At 34.4% G+C, this 22,754-nt stretch overlaps 1 protein-coding gene across 1 annotated transcript; it reads right to left on the bottom strand.

Annotated features, from left to right (window-relative positions):
* Window positions 1–18,997: 18,997 nt before the first annotated feature.
* Window positions 18,998–19,538, bottom strand: K441DRAFT_663629 (uncharacterized protein). Its single transcript, XM_067649227.1, has one exon. It carries the CDS (start codon window positions 19,269–19,271, stop codon window positions 19,002–19,004), a length of 270 nt encoding a protein of 89 aa, XP_067501488.1. The 5' UTR covers window positions 19,272–19,538; the 3' UTR covers window positions 18,998–19,001.
* Window positions 19,539–22,754: the final 3,216 nt, after the last annotated feature.

The raw sequence follows: 22,754 nt of genomic DNA, 5'->3' as shown, positions 1-22,754 counted from the left end.
AAACCTAAGCGCTACTATAACTAGAGCCACCTTAACTTCTAGATACGGGTAGAACTAAATATAAACTCTTTAGATGCTAAGATATACCCTATTAACTCTATAGAACTAGACCTTATTAATAAACTACTATAGATAAACTATACGGCCCCTTCTCTATAGGAGTACTGTAAAAAGATAAAGGGCGTTACTAGCTTATAGCCCCTTAAAAAAGGACTACTTAAGCACTATAAATAGTTAGTAGTAGTAAAGGAATAGAACTTATAGACTTAGCTTATTACTAAAGCATATACCTAGGTATTTACAGTTTACCCTAAAAAATACCTGTAAAAATATTAGTAAATAATACTACTAGCCTAAAATTGTTATATATATTAACTATTATATATAGAGCTATAATAACTACTATAGGTTTATAATTCTATAAGATAAACCCCTAGGGCTATTAAAACCTCTTTTAATACTAGAACACCCTTAATAGTATATCTTTATAAATTTCTATAAACTACCTCTAGATTGTAATAGATACGATATTGTTATAATTCTAGTTAACTGCTTTAGTAAGCGCCTATTCTTAATCCCCTATTATAAAAATATTAATGCTAAAGAGGCAGCCTAACTATATATTTATTACGTCTACTAAATTTATAGACTACTAGATACTATTATATCTAATTATAGGCTATAGGTTTATCTAGATTTTAGGCATTAGGCTAAAGCTTTTTATAGTATACTATCTTTAAATAAATGGTTAGACGGAGATTATATATTAATACTTAGACAAAAGACTTCGGCCTTTTATTAACTACTTCTAAGATAACTAGGCCAAACTACTACCTTTAATAAACTATATCTAAGCAAGCTTACCCTACAACTTTATGGAATTTACCCCTATCTAACTAAAACTAGGCTACTTACCCTATATAAGCTTTAATTAAGATAAACTAAAAGGACCCTAAACTGTATATATAAAACTATCCTATAAGGAAGCCTAGATAGTAGCTTATATAAACTTAAGAAAAGCCTAAAAATTGATAAAATAGTAAGTAAATAAGTATAAACGCGAGCCTAACTTTACTATAGGTAATATAGTTTAGGTTATAATAAAGAACTAAAAGACGGGACGGTTTAGCCATTATGGAGTAAGTATAAGCGACGATAATATATAGCAAAGTAGATATTATTAAGCTGTATATATAAACTATATAATAAGATTAAGACGTTATATAAGGAAAAAAGGTAGGAAAATAGGAAGAAAGGAGATATATTATAGACTTAGTTACTTAGTTAATATATACACAGAGTAAAATAGAATTTAGGTGGTGGTCCTAGCAGAACTTAGCAGGATTTAGTAGAACTTAGTAGAACTTAATAGAATATAGTAAAATGCGGCAGATTGCCGTTAGATTGCCGCAGATTGCTATTAGATTGCCGTCTTATAGTTAGTCTTTAGTTGCTAAGTTAGTAGAAATAGGTGGACGTATATAAGGTGTTATAGGGGTGTCCTATAACACTAGATATAAGTTAAACTATTAAATAGCAGGACTATATAAGGTCCTTAAAAAATAGGCAACTTATATAAAGTAAAGCTTTTAGATTTAATTAAGGTTTACTCTATTTTCTTACTAATAAGCTATAGAAAGCTATAAATAACCTATTACCTAGATAAAAGAATAAACCGCCCCTACTAATTTAAGTTAATAGTAATAATAAATAGGAAATTAAAGAAATACTAGTCTATAAACTTATAAGGGGAATACTAAAGTATTATATTAGCTGGAAAGGATATAACTAGGCCTAACTTAGTACCCTATATAAAACTTTATAGGTAGTCCTTATAAGCTTTAGGAGTTTTATAGCTATTACTCTAATAAACCTAAACTATTAAAATACCTAGATAAATAGATAGAATGCTAGTATAATAAAGATAATAAGCTACTAGAAGAATATAAAGATAAGAACGCCCTATAGATATAATATAAACCATAAAGCCTAAGGGCAGGCTTTTTTAGAGGGGGGGTAATATTACGGTACTGGCAGAACTTGGTGGATAGCTGTAGTTACGTGACTTAAAGATTGTATAAAACTTCAAGCAGCGCTACTTGTCTTTTTTCCTTTCCTTTTCTTTAGCTTTGGATCCTTGTTTATAGACATTCCAATTATATAAGCTTGCGCGTCCCTCTTGCCGTGCTTATATCTTAGTTAACTAAGTCGCTAATAATAGCAACTTTTTATAAAGGGTATAGAAAATCCTAGTTAGTCTATCTAACAATTAAAACTGGCAAAAACTCTATATTGCCACCTAATATAAATATATAATATATATTACGGCACTAATAGAAAACGGTAGATTGTGGTGGATAATTTTAGACAGTTTTATATAGTTGCAGTTACGTAACTAGAGGATTGTATATAGCTTTAAGCGGCGCTCCCCTTCTTCTCCTTTCCTTTCTTTAGCTTTAGATTCTTATTTATAGATAATCTAATTATATAGGCTTACGCGTCCCTTTTGCTATGCCTATACCTTAATTAACTAAGTCGCTAATATCATCTAAAGCTCCCTCTACTCTTTCTTCCTAAGAAGGAACTTAAATATATTTATAAAACTATAAATAGGACAAGAACATAGAATAGGACCCTAAGGACATTACTAGGACCACAAGGACAGGACCTAAAAGAAAAGAATAAAACCCTAAGGAAAGGACCTATAAGATACGCATAGTGTTACAAACGCTTTAAGTACAATGTTACGACTACTTAGGGAAGAGTTGGAAGAAGCTAGTTGGTTAATTTAGGCACGGTCTAGGATAGAGCCAATAGAACTATGTGACGAAGAATAGTAACCGAGGTCATATAATGTGATTTATATAATCTATAGGATCTATATAATCCGTGACAGAGTAGATAGAGCGTACGTACATTACGTATAAGAAGGATTTTATAGGAGTACGGTTGTGTATTTAAGGACCCTTAATCCCTACCTAGATAGTTCCTTCCTTGTAGTAATTCTTAGAATACAATTAGAGTTAATCTATTAGGCAACCACTCCACTAGTTATTATTACGTTGTTAACTTTAATTTGTATTACCTATATACCTAGCCTAATAACGAGCCTATTGTAGTTCTTGCTATAAGGTTCCGTTACACAATTACTACCTAGTTATGGTATTAAATATAAAAAGTTGAATAACATGCCACTAAAAGCGGCCACCATAACGCCATTAACGGCGGCAACTACTTTAAGGTTAGGCGACACTAGTATGGCAGATACTAACTTATAGTAACCTATGACGGTCGGACAACTATAAGAGATAGTTAACTAATTGACGACCAATAATGCGGTGCTGGAAGAAAGGGTTAATAGGATTAGAGTAGTAAAGATTAAGTTACTATTAATTAAGAGATACTTAGGAGAAAGATTAAAGCTTAAAGGATTTCTTACGTAAATGTATTTTAAGGTTATACAAAAAGGGGTAAAGCTACCAACACCTATGGATTAAATAGCCTATGCAGGACTATTCCTGTCAGGAAGAGTACTTAAGTGGTTTAAGCTTTACCTTATAGAAATATAGGCAAATAGAATAACAACCACCAATTAGGAGGTATGGTTTATGTTCTTAAGCAAGGAGGGGTTTATAGAGCGACTTATATAAATGTTTAGAGACCTAGAGGCAGTAACTACGGCGGAAAGAAAACTCTAAGATATTACGCAATAAACCTTAGCAATTAAGTACACAATATAGTTCTAGACGTTAGCTACGTAAGTTAAGTGGAATAATAAGGCGCTTATGGCACAGTATAAACAAGGACTTAAGGCTAAAGTCTAGGACGTGATTATTCTAATAGAAGATGCGAATACCCTAAGGGAACTAATTAATTAAGCGATTAAGATTAATAATCGGATCTACTAAAGGGAATAGGCTAAGAGAGGCTAGGATAGAGTTCTATAGTTGTATAAGGCGTAGAGTACGCAATAACTAAAGCTAAGTTAGAAACTATAGTATGGCGCAGAGCTAATGGACCTAAGTGGTACTAAAGAAGCCTATAAGAGATGGAGTAAGAAACTGTAGAAACCTAGAGGTTAAGGATCTAGTAATTATAGGACTAAGGAGTAGAGGCTAAATCAGGGATCTTAGTAGTAGAAGACGTTTAGGCGGACTCCATAGTAAAGTTAGTGGTTTAAAAATAGAGCTTATATAAATTATGGGAAACAAGGTTATTTCATAAGGGATTATAAAGATGGTTAGAATTACTATGTAATAAAGGGAACTAGACTAATAATAGAAGACATATATATATAGAGGGACGATAGTATACTGCGAGGAATAAAAGAGTGTTTAATTAGAAGCTTTGAGTTTTGTTATAACAACGTATACCAAATTTATAAAGACGTTAAGTATGGTATAAGCTATTGGCCATAGGAGCTAAAATCCTTAGAATACAGAGGAACTAATAAACTATCGCGTAAATTGGACATTAAAGATGACGAGTTTAATATAGGCGAAATATTTATAGATAATAAGGCAATAAAGGCAGTTTACTAGGAACGTGTAAACCTTAGAGAAGTTACATTAAAAGTAGAGACTGAGACTGCTATAGAGTAAGGTTTAGTAACGGGTATTATAACACCGTTAGATACGGCATCCATTACTTTACGAGATAAAAGGAAGAGTGTCTTATAGAGACTAAGCAAGCAAACGACTGCTAGTGCTACTTTATTACTTAATAAAGGTAAAAAGCTAAAGGCTTAAGATTCTTAAGATGAGATAAGGTAAACCTAAGGACCTACAATGGATAGAAACCGATAGAGAAGGGTAATAGCTTAGTTTAGAGATATATAAATAAGCTTAGGATAGAGTTTCCCACAGATATAAGACTCTTAAGACGAGATAAGTGAGATTTAAGACTCTTAAGATAAGATAAGAACACCTAAGCCTAGTTGGACTAAGGCTAGAGCTAAGCTTAAGTTAGAAGTAAGCTTAGGATTAAAGAATTTAAGGGACTAAGAATTTGGAGTACAAATAAGGACATCCATAAGAAAGAGGTAAGAGGCTTCTTTATAGATTAGAGAATCTGTAGTATAAATAGTAGTTAGACTAGGAGACAGATATATAGACCTAGAAGACTTATTAGGCGAATACAGTATTTAGCCTAAGGATTAAAGAACCGACACTAAGATTAAGAAATAAGAAGACTTTAAGGATCTACTTATAAGACGCGAAAAGAAAGAAACCATAGAGGAATTTAGGGCAAGAATTGCCTTATGGTAAAATTAGAAACTAGATAAGAGATCTAGTATACTAGGTCGTATAGGGGACAGAGCACCTATATAAAGAATTACTAATAGGCCTAGGGCAGGTATACTAAGAGCTAAGTGGCTTACCGAACTGGAATAAGAAGAGGATTTAGGGATTCTAACTAGGTTCGAAGAACGACATATAAAAGGCTGTCACGATATAGTAATAAGAAGATACTTCCTTACGGATAAACCGTATATACTTTAGCAGCTGTGTTAAAAGTAGTATAGACAAAGACATAATAATAAGTGGGAAGATTTCTATATATAGTTGGATAAGAAAGTTATCTAAGACCACCTAATTATAGAAAAGGCTATAAGTTATATTAAAGGAGCCTTAATTATAATATTAAAAGATCTAGAGGAGCAATTAGAGGACTAAAGAAGTAAGAGGCAAATTATAGTACCTGCGAATAAAGTCGCAACGCTTAGGTTAATACGAGAAAGGTTTAAACTTAAGGATAAAGACAAGCTAAGAGTTAACCTAAAACACCAAGTACACTATATATTGGTATAGATTGCGTGCGTAGATAATACGTATAATACGTATAGAGTATTAAAAGATAAGAACCGGAAGTACCTAGTAAGGATATATTAGTTATTAAACGAGGTAAAATACAAAAACGCTAAATATATATATAGTTAGCACCTAGTAGAAGTATAAAGCTAAGGGGACTTAATATTTTAACTAGGAAGATTCCTTACGGAAGAATGCCTAGAAGGATAATAGTGGTGGGAATGCCTAGAGAATATATATTTATGGTATATTAAAGATAAAAAGCGAACTAAGTATTGGCTAAAAGTGAACTAAGTATAAACAGGATTAAGTAGCTAATAGTTAGGAAAAGTGGAGGCCTATAGGACTAGAGGGAACTAGTAGTAAAGCCTTAGACCCTTAAAGGAATTTAAGGACAATACCTAAATTTATAAATTAAGTGGCGAGATTAATAGTTTAAAGTATTAATAAATAGCAGAGTAATAAGGAACCATATCTTATTAGTAGCAGTTAAAAGAATGGGGTTATCATATAGGGAAAAGGAGCACCCTTACCTATTAGTAATAATTTTAGGAGATCCGATAGCCTATAGAGGAGGCATTATTAACCTTAAAATAGGACCTATTTAGTTAACTATTAAAGGGAGATAGATTAAGATGTCTTTTAATATATTACCATTAGGGAATAATAAGACAGCATTAGGAATACCTTAGTTATAGGAATATAATCTAAGGATTAACTAGATTATAGGTTAGGTTAATATTAGAGATACTTAACGCCGTAAGATGCGATAATAAACTAAGTTGGTATAGTACTAAGTCGGAGCGATATATAAAGAAACTAAGTAAGGCTTAAGTTATATACTAAAGAGATACTATAAGTATGGTAAGAAACTATGGTTACCGGAAAGTGAGAAGCTATTAGAGTATATAGTATAAGACTATAAAATAGAATTAGAACTAGGAATAAGTTTAAGGTTTTTTCTAATCTATAAGCTTACTAAAGAAGAAGGTAAAGCATTAAAAGAGTTTATCCAGGAAAATCTATAAAAGGGATATATTAGACCATTACAGTTATTAGTAGGTTATTTAGTACTATTTATACCAAAGAAGAACGGTAAACTAAGGCTATATATTAACTATAGGTAGTTAAANAGCATTACTAGAAAGGATAGGTATCCTTTACCCTTAATTAGCGAAATCTAAGACAGAATAGGTAATATATAAATCTTTATAAATATAGATCTAAGATAGGCGTACTATTAGATCCGAATTAAGGAAGGTAATAAATAGAAGGTAGCTTTTAGGTTAAAGGAAGGACTATATAAACTATTAGTTATGCAATTTGGGCTTATAAATACATTAGTAACGTTCTAGAAGCGTATTAATAATGTATTAGGAAAACACTTAGATAAATTTATTATAGTATATTTTAACGATATTATTATCTACTTAATAACTAAGGAAGAATATAGAGAATATATTAAATGGGTTTTAAAGAGATTACAGGAAGAATAGATGCTAGTAGTAATTAAGAAATACGAGTTCTTTACTAGGAAGACCAATTTTATTGGATTTATTATTAAACTAGGCCAACTTAGCATAGATTCAAAGAAAATTAAGGCTATAGTGAATTAGTAAGAACTAGAGAATGTTACGTAGTTAAGATTGTTTTTAGGTTTTTATAATTACTACAAAAGGTTTATAGCACAATAGTTAAAAGATATTAAACTATTTACGCGATTAACGAAGAAAGAAGAACTATAGGTATAGGGAAAGTAACAGTAAGAATTGTTTAAAGAAGTTAAAAGGTTGTTTACCTAGGAGCTAGTTCTTAAAATCTATTAACTAGGACTAGAAACGGTTATAGAAACGGATGTATTAGACTATACACTAGGGGCGTGCTTTATGCAAAAACATTAAGATGGATAGCACCTAGTGGTATACTATAGTCGGAAAATAACACCACTAGAATTAAACTATAACATCTATAATAAGGAGTTATTAGGTATAGTTATAGCACTAAAGAAATAGAGAGCGTTCTTATAAGGCATAGAGAAACTATTTATAGTTAAGATAGATTATAAGAATTTAATAGGATTCCTAACGACAAAGAAACTTAACTAAAGATAGGTTAGATGGGCAGAGATGCTTATAGAATACTATTTTAAGATTTAGTATACTAAGGGTATAGACAATATATAAGTAGATGCTCTAAGTTAAAAGGCTAAACTATAAAATGATAAAAAGCCATTAGGGGCTTTACTGCAAAAAGATATAGACGGATTAATTAGATACAATTACCCTAAAATTATAGTAATTTAAGAGAATAATAAACTAGGAAGAGTTTATAAGACACTAGAAAGCTTTTAGGTATAAAGAATTCTAGAAGTATAAATAGAAGATCTATAGACGGATATATACGAAAATTAAGAAGTAAGGTATATTCTAAGAAGCATAGTAGAATAATTTATAGAAGATTTCTATAAGGGAATGACTTAAGGATATAATAGAGCTATAAGCTTAGTGTTAAGACTCTAGAAGGAATACATTATTAACAGAATCTAGGGCTTAGCGCGAAGAGTTATAAAAAAATATCTAGATTGCTAAAGGAATAAACTAATAAGGCATAAGCTATATGGAGGGCTATAACCTATTAAAATACCAAAGAGACCATAGGAGGTCATATTATAGGACTTTATTATTAAGTTACTAAAGTTAAAAGACCCTATTACCGGATAAGATTATAACATAATTTTAGTAATAGTAGATAAGCTTATAAAGTGGGGATACTTTATAGCATGTATAGAAGAGATATTAGTAGAAGATGTCGCTAAAATCTATATTAAAGAAGTGTTTATAAGATATAAAGCACTAAGCAAGATTATATTAGATAGAGATCTAAGATTTATAGCAGTATTTTAGGAGGTATTCTTAGCGGAACAAGGAGTTTAAGTAGTAACTTCTACCGTATATTATCCGCAGATAGACGGTTAAATAGAAAGATTAAATTAGATACTAGAATAGTATCTAAGGCATTATATTAATCACGTATAGAATAATTAGGTATTACTATTACTAGTTATATAGTTTATATATAATATAACACTATAAGAAGGAATAGGCATATTACTATTTAAGGCAAATTACGGATATAAGCTAAGAACATTATTGTTACTACGGTAAGTAAAGAAAACGAGTAATATAGCTAAAGAAAGGATAAAGACGTTAATAAATCTTTATATAGACCTTATGGAATTAGCGAAGAGAGTATAAAAAAGAATAAAAAAGTACTATAATGCTAAGAGATCTAAGGGACCAGATCTTAAGGAGGGAGATAAAGTATAGCTACTATACAAAAATTTCAAGAGTTGACGACTAAGTAAAAAGTTAGACTACAGTCATGGGTCATAAGTCTCCGGTCGGAAGCGATTTCCCACCAAAACTCAACCTTTTCGCAGCGCATCTTTATAATAAAAACTATTGAAATTTAAGCTATAAAATTTAATAATTATAAAGATTTGCTTTGTAAATAAAATTATCTATTTAGATTTTAATAATAAATTAGTATTCTAAAGATAAATATATTCTAAAGTTTATACACTTAAATTTTAAGCAATTTTAAGCGAATTTGTATGGGAAATCGAGATTTTAAACTTTCACTCAACTTTATAGCTTTATAATATTTTTCTACGTTATTATCACAAAATACCAATAATAGAAAGTTTTAATTAAAGTAAAAATCTACTAATAGCTTTAATTTTAACTTAATAAAATATTGTGGTGGGTATAAAATCTTAAGGTGTTTTAGGTCAGTTTTGGTGTAAAAAGGCTTCGAGCCGGAGACTTTTGTCCTAGTACTGTATATTAGACTAGGACCTTTTAAAATTAAGTAAAGAATTTTACTGGTTATATTTAAATTAAACCTACCAGCCAAAATAAAGATCTACCCTATATAGTATATTACAATACTAGAGCTAGTATACGGGAATATTAAGCTACTAGTTTACAAAGCAGACACGTATAAAGGGTAAGAAGAAGACAAATAGTAAGTTTTAAAGATCGTTAGTTATAAGGATATTAACGATAAAATATAGTACGAGGTTAAGTAGATAGGCTATAATAAGACTACTTAGGAGCTACTAGAGAACCTAAAGAACGCTATAGAAATGGTATAGGAGTATTAGAAGAGATTAGGTTAGGCAGTATTAATAAAAAAGGATTATAAAAAAATAAGTTACCTAAGGGGGACCTAAGAAGAGTAGTTGCCGAACTACTTAGATCTATTTTCTTCTCGGCTAAAAGAAAATCCGTTCTTTTATTACCAAGTTCCTATAAACCCTATTTTACTAGTTTCCACTTTTTAAAACGGACCTTCTTATAAATCTTCTTAAGATGGATTAGCTGAGCGGACGCTGTAAGATAAGACTTAAGGGCCCGTTGCTAAGTATCGGTAGCCTCCTATTCTACGTTATAGGAATAGCGTAGTTCCGCTAGAGTAATAGACAGTTTATTATCTAGCCGTGTAGTAGTAGATTAAACATAAGACCTTAAGACAAATTAATTAGGGAACTAGACAACTACTAAGAGTAATAAGTTATGTATATTTAGTATTAGAGATAGAGTAAACGTTATAGGATAAACAAATATTTGCTTTAGTGCACTCTAAATAAAAGGACGGTTATTGCGAAGATGGATTCGCTAACGTAATATAAACTAACTCCTCTTTTAAACAGTGAGAATATGGAGATGGTATAATCTTACTAAGAGACAATATTATAGCCACAGTGCGAATACAACGAGCAGTTAAAGAGGAAGAAATTGCTTTAGGTATAATAAGTAATGATATTAACCAAATTAATTAGACGGATATTACACCTCTAGTAAATAACTTGGAGATATTAGGAATCTTTAAGGATAAAAATAGAGAGGAGAGAGATGGTGTTATAAACGCTTTAAGTACGATATTATAACTACTTAGGGAAGAGTCGGAAGAAGAACCCGCTTTCTATACCTAGCTGGATAGGCCTAGATCCCCTAGGAAAACCTACTACTAGACCTCTTTAATAAGCTTACCCTAGACCTATAGCGGGCCGTATTACTAGCTTATACTACGGTATAAATATTAAAGAAACTTACGGACTATTACCTAGCTATTAATTAAGGCCTCTATTAAATTAAGGCACGCGCTAATTAGCTAAAAACTAAAACCCTTATAAACTAGGCTGTAAGTACTATAAGTACGGCCTATAGTGCCCTAGTATAATCGGCAACTCCTATAGTTAACCCAATAGCTAGCCGCGCAGCTACCCCTACTATAGGCCTAGTATACACCCAGCCTATATATAGTAACCCCTATATATAGGCCCTTAGCAATTATGGAGCTTACTTTTTATATAGTTAAATAGGCTACCCTATAAGGAACTACCTAATAAAGGCAAAGACAAATAAGGTTTTATTAATTTAGGAGGATAATACGGAGCCGGAAAAAGAGGAATCTTAGAGGAAAACTCCTCTCTAGGGTTAAAAAGGATTAATATATTATATATTAATCTAGGTCGGCTAATTAGTAAAAGAAGCTGTACTATCCCTTATACTTTATTCTATAATAAATATTAAGTTTTAACCTCTGCTTTAGCTAACTTAGAAGTAAATACCTTTACCTTAATTAATATAAAGTACGCTATAAAACTGGCTAACTTTTTAAATGCACCCCTTAAAGAACTGCCTAAACTAATCCTTATTTACGGTTATAATAGATAGATAGGGCTACCTATTATAACTATCTTATAAATCTACCTCCGCGTTAACGGACGAAGGTAGTATAACATCCCCTTCCTTATTACGGACCTTGGAAGCTATAATATAATCTTAAAGAGAAAATAGCTAGCCTATTTAGGCTTATAGCTTAATATATAAAATAGGCAGCTTATCTAGCCTAAAACTATACCCCTAATGCCTTCCTTTATAAAAAAGATTGGTATTATAATAGAAAACATTATACGGCTGTAGATAAATACCGTTTACTAGGCTAATATAACGCGTAGGGACTAGGCTTTTAAGAAGGATATATAGCTTAATCCGCAACGGATCTGTATACTACGCCGCCCCTAAACTACCTATATTACACTACCCGTACTAGAGACTTAGAAAGTTAGTAGTAGACCTAGCTAAGTACCTAATAGAGAACTTAGGCCCTACAACAGCATATAAAGGAAAGAAGCTAGGAATAAAAGACAATAGACTAAACTAATAAACTGGATAGAAGAACTTATAGAAAATTAGAACGTAAGCTAAGGAAAGATTATAAACCCTACACTATAAAATACGGCCTAAAAAATATACGTAAAGAAACCAACGGACCTCCCATCAAGCAAATATCTGCAATATTAGCGCTATACGATTCTATTTAAAACCTAGTTTAGCCTAATACCAGAACCTTTATAACTAGCTTATACGAAATTAATTAAAAAATTAAAGAGAAAGAAGCCCTAGCCTAAAAGAAAGGCAAGCTATTAGATAAGGAGCTAGTAGAATAGAAACTACCCCGTTAATACTAGAAATTTAAAAATACCCCCTTCTAAAGCAGTATCTAATATACTTTCGCCTTACTAACCGTACAACTATAAGATTAAAATTGAGCTGGATAAGGTAGTTACCCTTAGCTATAGCCCCCTCTAATAGTAATCTACTGACCAAATTACTAGGCATAAAAGTAGCCTATCTTATTAAAAACCTAGATAAGGCTTTATTAAAGCCTAGTTAAGCCCCTTTTAAACTTACCTACTTCTCTTTACTATAAAAGCTAAATATAGAAGGAACTTTGTTTCTGTATTTAAACTACTATAAAGCTTAATAATTTAACCCTTAAAAAGACCGCTTACCTAACTTGCCTTTTACTTAAATAAAAGAAAACTTTTAGGCCTAAATAAAAGTAGAGCTAAGAGATCTCTATTAAAGCTAAGTTAATATCCGCGCTAGGCTTTTTTACACTAAATAGAGAAAAACCTTATTAATAAATTTATAGGGAAACCTAATTTACAGAACGTATAAATATAAAAAGATAGTATTACCTTTTAGGACTAAACTAAACCGGACTAGACAGCTATATTATACTAAACGATATATAAAAAAATAATATACTATATTTAACTACCTTAATGACTTAAAAATACCTATAATTATAGTATAACCTAGATAATATTATAATCTACTATAAAATAAACTAGAATATAAAAAGAGTATATTTATATAAAGTTCTACTATAACGGCTTTAAAGAAAAGCTAGCCTCTAAGACTAATATTAAAGAAGTTAGAATTTAGTGTTAAGCCGTAAAAAAGTACTTAGGGTTTTATTATTAGTATAAACGGAATTAAGGTAGACTTAAAAAAGACAGCTGTAATTAACTAAATATAGGTACCCTTAAGGACTATTATAAAGGGGCGATATAGTTATTCTTAGGGTTTTATAAACTTCTATTAACGCTTTATTAAGAACTATAGTAACGGGATTACCTAAGCCACTAAGCCTACTTAAACCCACAAGGACTAGCCCTTTTACTTTAATACCGTATATAGGTAGGCCTTTATATAAAGGCTTAAGAAACGACTAGTCTTCTACCTCCCTTATTGCGCCCACTTTAACCTTAAAATAAGCCCTTAATGCTAGAAACCGAATGCCTTAGATAGTGGTTAATAGCCTAACGGTTTACTCCTAAAAGTAAATTAGACGGAGAATTGGTACCCTATTGCCTTACTTATTTAAAGACTATAGTAGATACTAGCTAAACTACCCAATTACGACAAAGAAATGCTAGCTATTAATCTCTAGCTTTTAGCAACTAGCGAGCCCTAACTAGAAGGCACCCCTAAGTCCTATCTAGGTAGTTTCTAATTAATAAGGCCTTAGAATTATTTTAATAATAATAAAGGCCCTTATAGCCTAATAGGACGCGCTAGGCGGGATACACCTATCTTAGTTTAACTTCCTAATTATATATAAGCTAGGCGCTACTAACTATACGACGCTCTTATAAGGCGTAAATAGGATATAAATAACCAGATAGCCGTAAAGATCTTATTATAAACCTAAGCGCTACTATAACTAGAGCACCTTAAACTTCTAGATACGGGTAGAACTAAATATAAACTCTTTAGATGCTAAGATATACCCTATTAACTCTATAGAACTAGACCTTATTAATAAACTACTATAGGTAAACTATACGGCCCCTTCTCTATAGGAGTACCGTAAAAAGGTAAAGAACGTTTCTAGCCTATAGTCCCTTAAAAGTGGACTGCTTAAGTACTATAAACAGCTAGTAGTAGTAGAGGAACAGAACTTACGGACTTGGCTTATTGCTAAAGTATATACCTAGGTCTCTACGGCCTACCCTAGAAAAAATAAGACCTATAGGATTATTAGCGACCGCTACTACTAGCCTGGAATAATTATAGATATTAACCGCTATATACGGAACTATAATAACTGCTATAGGTCTATAATTCCACAAGATAAGACCCTAGGACTATTAAAACCNCTCCTAATACCTAACCGCCCCTAGTAATATATCTCTATAGACTTTTATAAGCTACCTCTAGACCGTGACGGATATAATATGGTTATAATCCTAGTTAACCGCTTTAGTAAGCGCCCGTTCTTAATTCCCTATTATAAGAATATTAATGCTAAAGAGGCGGCCTAATTATATATCTACTATATCTACTAAATTTACGGACTATTAGATACTATTATATCTAACCACAGGCCGCAGTTTATATTAGCCTTTTAGAATAAGTTTACCTAAATCCTAAACATTAAGTTAAAGCTTTCTACGGCATATTACCCCTAGATAGACGGTTAAACGGAGATTATAAATTAATACTTAGATTAGAGACTCCGGCCTTTTATTAACTACTTCTAGAATAACTAGGCTAAACTATTGCCCTTAATAGACTACGCCTAAGCAACCCTACCCCACGACTCTACTAGATTTGCCCCTATTTAACTAAAAATAGGTTACCTACTCCATATAAGCTTTAACTAGAAAAGACTAGAAGGGCCTTAAATTATACGCGAAAAACTATCTTATAAGGAAGCCTAGCAGTACGCTAAGCGCTTAAAAAAAGCCTAAAAAGTAGCCTATACAAACCTAAAAAAGGCCTAAAAATTAATAAAATAGTAGGCGAATAAGTATAGGCGCAAGCCTAACTTTATTATAGGTAATATAGTTTAGGTTATAATAAAGAACTAAAAAATAGAATGGCCTAGCTATAAGCTAGACTATAAAATAATAGGACTATATAAGATTTTTAATAAAGTAGGCAACTTGTTACGGCACTAGCAGAAACTGGCAGAACCTAGCAGAACTTGGCAGAACTTGGTTAGCAGAACTTGGTAGAACTTCGCGGTTACGTGACTAGAAGACCGCATAAAAAGAACCCTACTTCGACTAGCGCTGCTCTTCTTCTCCTTTCCTTTTTCTAGCTTTAGATCCTTGTTTATAGACTACTAATTATACAGGCTTGCGCGTCCCTCTTGCCGTGCTTATGCCTTAATTAACTAAGTTGCTAATATTATCTAAAGCTTAACTACTCTTTCTTTCTAAGAAGGAACTTAAATATATCTATAGACCACGAACTAGAATAGAACACAGAATTAGACCTAAAGAATATTACTAGAACTAGAAGAATAGAAAAGAATAATAAGACCTATAGAATACGTATAGACTAAAACCCCTGCAGAATCTTACCAGAGGTTACCCTAATAACTATACCACGATGCTAAGAAATATAGCAGCCGGCAAAGCAGCCATAGGACCCTTAAATACCTTTAATGGTAAAACAGCAACTAACTCGAACTCCTAAGTGGAGCTTATAGCAGCTAATGCCAAAATTAAACGACTTCGAGAGCTACTTAAAGCCAGAAAACCCCCTACGCTTAGTAAGGAATTATTAGATACCTAAAGACTTACTATAGTCCTTAAGGCTCTAGCCTAACATATAGCATTAGCATCGTTACGGTCCGTAAAGGTTATAGACCCCCCGTTACTTATAGACGGAACCAACCCTATATTTAACAATTGGAAGCTTTAATTATAGGATAAGCTTAAAGTCAATGCGGACTACTTCCCTACTACTTAGGCTAAAATGGCCTACGTCTTCAGCTATACCGGTAGGGACGTATAGACGCACCTATGTCCGCGGTACGCATAGGACTTAGTAGAGCCCTTCCTCTCTAAAGAAAAAATAATTATCTACCTGTCTTCTATTTATAAGGACCCCTTTAAAGTATAAAACGCCCAACTTAATTATAAAAGCTTAAATATAAAAATAACAGAGACCTTCTCAGCCTTTTAAACCCGCTTTTTGCACCTAGCTGGCTAAGCTCAAATTCCCCAGGAAGATTTAATGCTAGACCTATTTAACAAGCTTACCCTAAACCTATAGCGAGCCGTACTGCTAGTTTTTACTACTATATAGACGCTAAAGGAACTTATAGATTAGTGCTTGGCTATTAACTAAGGCCTCCACTAAATTAAGGCATGCGCCAAATAGTATAAAGCTAGAAACCCTTTAAATTAGACTATAAGCAATACAAGAACGGCCCGCAATACCCCAGCATAATTAGCAACCCCTATAGTACTACCCGTACAGCCTACCACCAATTTAGCAGCTAGCCGTACGGCCAGCCCTGCTATAGGTCCGGCGAATGCTCGGCCTATATATAGTAACCCCTATATATAGGCCCTTAGTAATTAAGGAGCTTACTTCTCTTATAGATAAAAAGGTTACTATATAAAGGATTACCTAATAAATGCAAAAGCGGATAAGGTTTTATTAATCCAGGAGGACAACACAGAGTTAGAAAAAGAGGAACCCTAGAGGAAGACTCCTCTCTAGGGTTAAAAGGGATTAACATATTAGATGTTAATCTAGGTTAGCTAGTTAGTAGAAGAAGCTACACTATCCCTTATACTTTATTCCGTAATAGATACCAAGTTTTAACTTCTACTTTAGCTAACTCTAGAGTAAATGCCTTTACCTTAATAGATACCTAGTATACCGTAAAGCTGGCTAACTTTCTAAATACACTTATTAAAGAACTGCCCAACCCAATTCCTATCCGTAGGTATAATAGGCGGATAGGACTACCCATTATAACTATCTTACGGATTTACCTCCGTGTTAACGGACGAAGGCAGTATAACACCCCCTTCCTTATTACGGACCTAGGTAGCTATAATATAATCTTAGGGCGAAAATAGCTAGCCTATTTAGGCTTATAGCTCGACGTACGGAGTAGACAGCTTACCTAGCCTAAAACCCTACCCCTAACCCCTTCCTTTATAAAAGAAATCAGCATTATAATAGAAAACCTTATATAGCCCTAGATTAATACTATTTACTAAGCCAATGCTATATATAGGGACTAGGCCTTTAAGAAAGATATATAGCTTAATTCGCAACGGATCCGTATACTACATTGCCCCTAAACTACCTATATCACGCCACCCGCATTAAAGACCTAAGAAGTTAGTAGTAACCTAAAAAAGCCCCCTATAGAAAGCTTAGGCCCTATATAGCTACGAAGAATAGTAAGGGATGTTAGACGTTATACTAAACTAATAGATTGGAGGGATAACCTGCGGAAGATAGAATAGGAGCTAAGAAAGATTATAAACCCTAGACTGTAAAATATAGTCCGGAAAACGGCTATAAGGAAACCAGTAGACCTCCCACTAGTTAATGTCTACTGTATTAGTGCTGTAGGATTCTATTAGAACTTAGTTTAGCCTAATACCGTCGCCTTTATAACGAGCTTATACAAAATTAATTAAATAATTAAAAAAAAGGGAAATAAGCTTAACGGATAAGAAAGCAAGCTTATAGATAAGGAACTAGTAGAATAAAAGCTGCCCTATTAATACTAGAAATTTAAGGACATATTCTTTAAAGCAGCGTCTAATATACTTCTACCTTACCGACTGTATAACTATAAGATTAAGATTAAGCAGGGCAAAGAAAACACCCTTAGCTTTAGCCCCCTTTACGAGCAGTCCATTACCAAATTATAGGCCATAAAGTAGTATCTTATTAATAACCTAAATAAGGGCTTTATTAAGCCTAGCTAAGCCCCTTTTACCTTACCTATTCTCTTTATTAAAAAGCTAAATGGAGGACTCCGCTTCTGTATTAATTACTATAAGCTAAATAATATAACCCGCTGTTATAGAAGTGGGCATGAGCTAGAATATAATGTACTAAACAGAGTAGTAATTAAAGAAGGCTACGTACGCGTAACTATGCGTGGTTGATATAAAGACATTTGGATAAAGAAGAAGATTCTTTATATGCTAGGTCGGGTATAAATAGGGGTTATAGGGGAACGTGCGTAGGTGTTTTGGGACGAATATAAGTACGGGTTAAGAACGTTAAAACGCGCAGGGACGTGAGAGCGTGTGAGTCCCGTGATAGTACCCCCCCCTTACTTCTGAGCTTCTGTGAGGCGTGTTATGTTATATATACTAGAAAAAAACCCAATACGGGAAAAAAAATTTCGTTAGCCTTCTCCGCCCTTCTACGTCCTCTATTGCATAGGCTCCTCCAGTTTAGTCCTTCTATGTTTAATTGTTAGGCTACTAACTTATTAGGCCCAAAGCATAGCCCAGCTTCTGTTGCTAGCTACACTCCTGTTCTTGCCGCTTGGAGACGTATTGCTAAAGCTCGTATAGTCCCTTTCTTGCTTCTAGCAGCTCTACAGCCTTCCCTTCCTATACTCTAGGTCCCCCTAAAAAATTACCCCAATTTTTGGTCCAAAATGGGCGTTTTAGGTAGTATTTATCGGCCTAAACGGCAGTATAGTACGGTCAGTACGGTGTTTGTGGTTGTGGTAAGGTATATTCTTAGCAGGTTCTTATTAGTGCGGTGTAGTATTCGTATCGTAGGCAGGTTCTTGTTGGTGGTAGTATGGTGCTAGCGCAGGTTCCGTAGGTATATTGGCATGGGATCTTATTAGATTCGGGTAGCAGTACGGTGCTAGCGACGTGTTTGGGTTCCGTAGGCGAATCGGCACGGAGCTTATTAGTTTATGTGGTAGCAGTACGGTGCCAGCGACGGGGCATCTCGTAGGCGTATTGGCACGAGGCTTATTGGTTTAGGCAGTAGTACGATGTAAGTGATGGGTTCGGGGGTCTAGGGAGCGAGGCTCTACCTAGTCGTGTTCGGCTCGTAGGCGTATTGGCACGAGGCTTGTTGGTTCAGGTAGCAGTATAATGTAAGTGACGTGTTCGGGCAGCAGTATGATGCAAGCGATAGGGTCGTAGGCGTATTGGCATGATGGGTTATCGGGGTCGTTTCGCAGGCGTATTGGCGCGAGGTCTTGTTGGTACGTAGGGTAGTGCGTGCAGGTCGGTAGGATAGTAGTAAGATACCAGCTTCCGTGTTCGTGTTCGTGTTCGTGTAGCAGTAGGATGCGAGCCATCAGGTCAAACTGAGGGGCAGTAACGTGCCTATTCGTAAGCGGTAGTAGTAGGGTGCAAGCTATTGAGGTTGCAGGCGTATCGGCGCGATGTCTTGTCGTTGGGTCCGTATGCAAATCGGCGCGGAGACTTGTCGTACCAGTTTAGAACCCTAGCGTCCTAGTCTACCCGCAGCCAGCAGCTCCTGTATCTACCCCGTAGGCGTAGAAAGGTATGCTCTGCGACTAGTAGCCTATAGGCCCGCCAGGTACGTTAAAAAGGGATCTAAATGTAGTGTTATGGAAGTGGGCATGAGCTGGAATACAATGTACTAAACAGGGTAGTAATTGAAGAAGGCTACGTATGCGTAACTATGCGTGGTTGATATAAAGATATTTGGATGAAGAAGAAGATTCTTCGTGTGCTAGGTCGGGTATAAATAGGGGTTGTAGGGGAACGTGCGTAGGTGTCTCGGGACGAATGTGAGCACGGGTCAAGAACGTCAAAACGCGCAGGGACGTGAGAGCGTGTGAGTCCCGTGACACCCGCAAGGATTGCTATCCGCTGCCCCTATTTAATAAAACTCTAGCCTAAATAAGTAGAGCTAAGGTCTTTATAAAGCTTAATATCCGCTAGGCCTTCTACTAAATTAGGATAAACCCTAGGTCTAAAAATCTTATTATATTTTAGACCTGTTACGGAACATATATATATAAAGTACTCCCTTTTAAACTAACTAACGGACTAGCTATATACCAGCGGTATATAAACGATATACTCTTTAACTACCTTAACGATTTCTGTACGGCCTATTTGGATAATATTATAATCTACTTTAAGAATAAGCTAGAATATAAGGAGCACGTCTATAAAGTCCTACAACGGCTCCGCGAGGCTAGCCTCTAGGTTAATATTAAGAAGTTAGAGTTTAGTGTTAAGCGTATAAAGTATCTAGGTTTTATTATTAGTATAGACGGAATTAAAACCAACCTAGAGAAAACGGCCGCAATTAACTAGTAGGCACCCCTATAGACCGTAAAGGGGGTATAATCCTTTTTAGGGTTTTATAACTTCTACTAACACTTTATTAAGAACTACAGCAGGATTACCCAGCCTCTTAACCGTCTTACTAGAAAAGACCAGCCCTTCTACTTTAACGCCATATATAGGCAGGCCTTTAATAAGCTTAAGAAACGGCTAGTATTGGCTCCCCTACTTACCCATTTTAACCTAAAACGGCCCTTAATACTAGAAACTAATGCCTTAGACGGCGTAATAGCTAGTGTTTTTTCCCAGAAGCAACCGGACGGAGAGTGGCACCCTATTATATACTATTTAAAGACTATAATAGATACTGAGCTAAATTACCATATCTATAATAAAGAAATGCTAGCTATTATCTCTAGCTTTTAGCACTAGCGTATATAGCTAGAGGGGACCCCTAAGCTAATTAAGGTAGTTTTAGATTATAAGGCCCTAGAATACTTTATAATAACTAAGGCCCTTACGGCCCGGTAGGCACACTAGGCGAATACCCTATCTTAGTTTAACTTCTTAATTATATATAGACTAGGCGCTACAAACTATATAAATACTCTTATAAGGCGTAAGTAAGACCTAGATAACTAAACGGCTATAAAGATCTTACTACGGACCTAGATGCTACTATAACTAAAACACCTTAACCCCTAAATACGGGCAGAACTAAGCACGAACTCCTTAGGCGCCGAGATATGTCCTATTAACTCCTCTAAACTTAACCTTATTAATAAACTACTACAGGCCAACCAAACGACCCCCTCTCTATAAAAATACTGTAAAAAGGCAAAGAACGTTATTAGCCTATAGTCCCTTAAAAACGGACTACTTAAGCACTAGGAATGGCTAGTAGTAGCTAAGAAATAGAACTTATAAACCCGGCTTATTGCCAAAGCTTATACCTAGGTCTCTATGGCCTACCCTAAAAAAAATAAGACCCGTAAGATTATTAGTGACTGCTACTACTAGCCCGGAATAATTATAGATATTAACCGTTATGTACGGAACTGCAATAGCTGCCGTAGATCTATAATTCTACGAGATAAGACCCTAGGACTATTAAAACCTCTCCTAATACCTAACCGCCCCTGGCAGCATATCTCTATAGACTTTTATAAGCTACTAATAGACCGTGACGGATATAATATAGTTATAATTCTAGTTAACCGCCTTAGTAAGCGCCCGTTCTTAATTCCCTATTATAAGAATATTAATGCTAAGGAGGCGGCCTAACTATATATCTATTACGTCTACCGCATTTACGGACTACTAGATACTATTATATCCAATTACAGCTCGTAATTTATATTAGCCTTCTAGAACAAGTTTACCTAGATCCTAGGTATTAGGCTAAAGCTCTTTATAGCATACTACCCTTAGATAAACAGCCAGACGGAGATTATAAATTAATATTTAGATTAGAGACTCCGGCCTTTTGTTAACTACTTTTAGGATAACTAGGGTAAACTACTACCCCTAATAGACTACGCCCAGGCGACCTTACCCTATAACTCTACGGGATTTATACCTATCTAACTAGAAATAGGGTATTTACCTTAAATAAGCTTTAACTAGGATAGACTAGAAGGACCACGGACTATACGTAAGAAACTATCTTATAAGGAAGCCTAGTAGTACGCTAAGCACTTAGAGGAAGCCTAGACGGTAGCCCGTATAAATTTAGAAAAGGCCTAAAAATTAATGGAATAGTAGGCAAATAAGCATAGGCGCGAACCTAACTTTACCGTAGGCGATATAGTTTAGGTTATAATAAAGAACTAAAAGACGGAATAGCCTAGCCGTAAGCTAGACTATTAGATAGCGGGACCGTATAAGGTCCTTAAAAAGATAGGTAACTTATACAAAGTAAAGCTCCCGGATTTAATTAAGGTTTACCCCATTTTCTTGCCGAATAAGCTATAGAAAGCTGCGAATAACCTATTACCTAAATAAAAGAATAAACTTCCCCTACCGATTTAAGTTAATGGCGACAACGAATAGGAAATTAAAGAAGTACTAGCCTATAAACTAGTAAGGAAAACGCTAAAGTACCATATTAGTTGGAAAGGCTATAACCTAGATCCTACCTAGTACCCTATATAGAACTTTATTAGTAGTCCCTATAAGCTTTAAGAATTTTATAACCGCTACCCTAATAAACTAAGACCCCTAAAGTACCTAGACGAGTAAATAGAGTGCTGGTATAGCGAAGATAATAAGCTACCGGAAGAATATAAAGATAAGAATGCCCTATAAGCATAATACGGACTACAAAGCCTAAGGGTAGGCTTTTGCGGAGGGGGGGGTAATGTTACGGCACTGGCAGAAACTGGCAGAACCTGGCAGAACTTGGCAGAACTTAGTTGGCAGAACTTGGTAGAACTTCGCGGTCACGTGACTAGAAGACCGCATAAAAAGAACCCTACTTTGATTAGCGCTGCTCTTCTTCTCCTTTCCTTTCTCTAGCT

The sequence above is a fragment of the Cenococcum geophilum genome (genome assembly GCF_001692895.1).
Source record: "Cenococcum geophilum 1.58 unplaced genomic scaffold K441scaffold_34, whole genome shotgun sequence".
NCBI lineage: Eukaryota > Fungi > Ascomycota > Dothideomycetes > Gloniales > Gloniaceae > Cenococcum > Cenococcum geophilum.
Note: the sequence above shows the minus strand (reverse complement) of the source record. Positions and strands in the feature narration are given on the sequence as shown.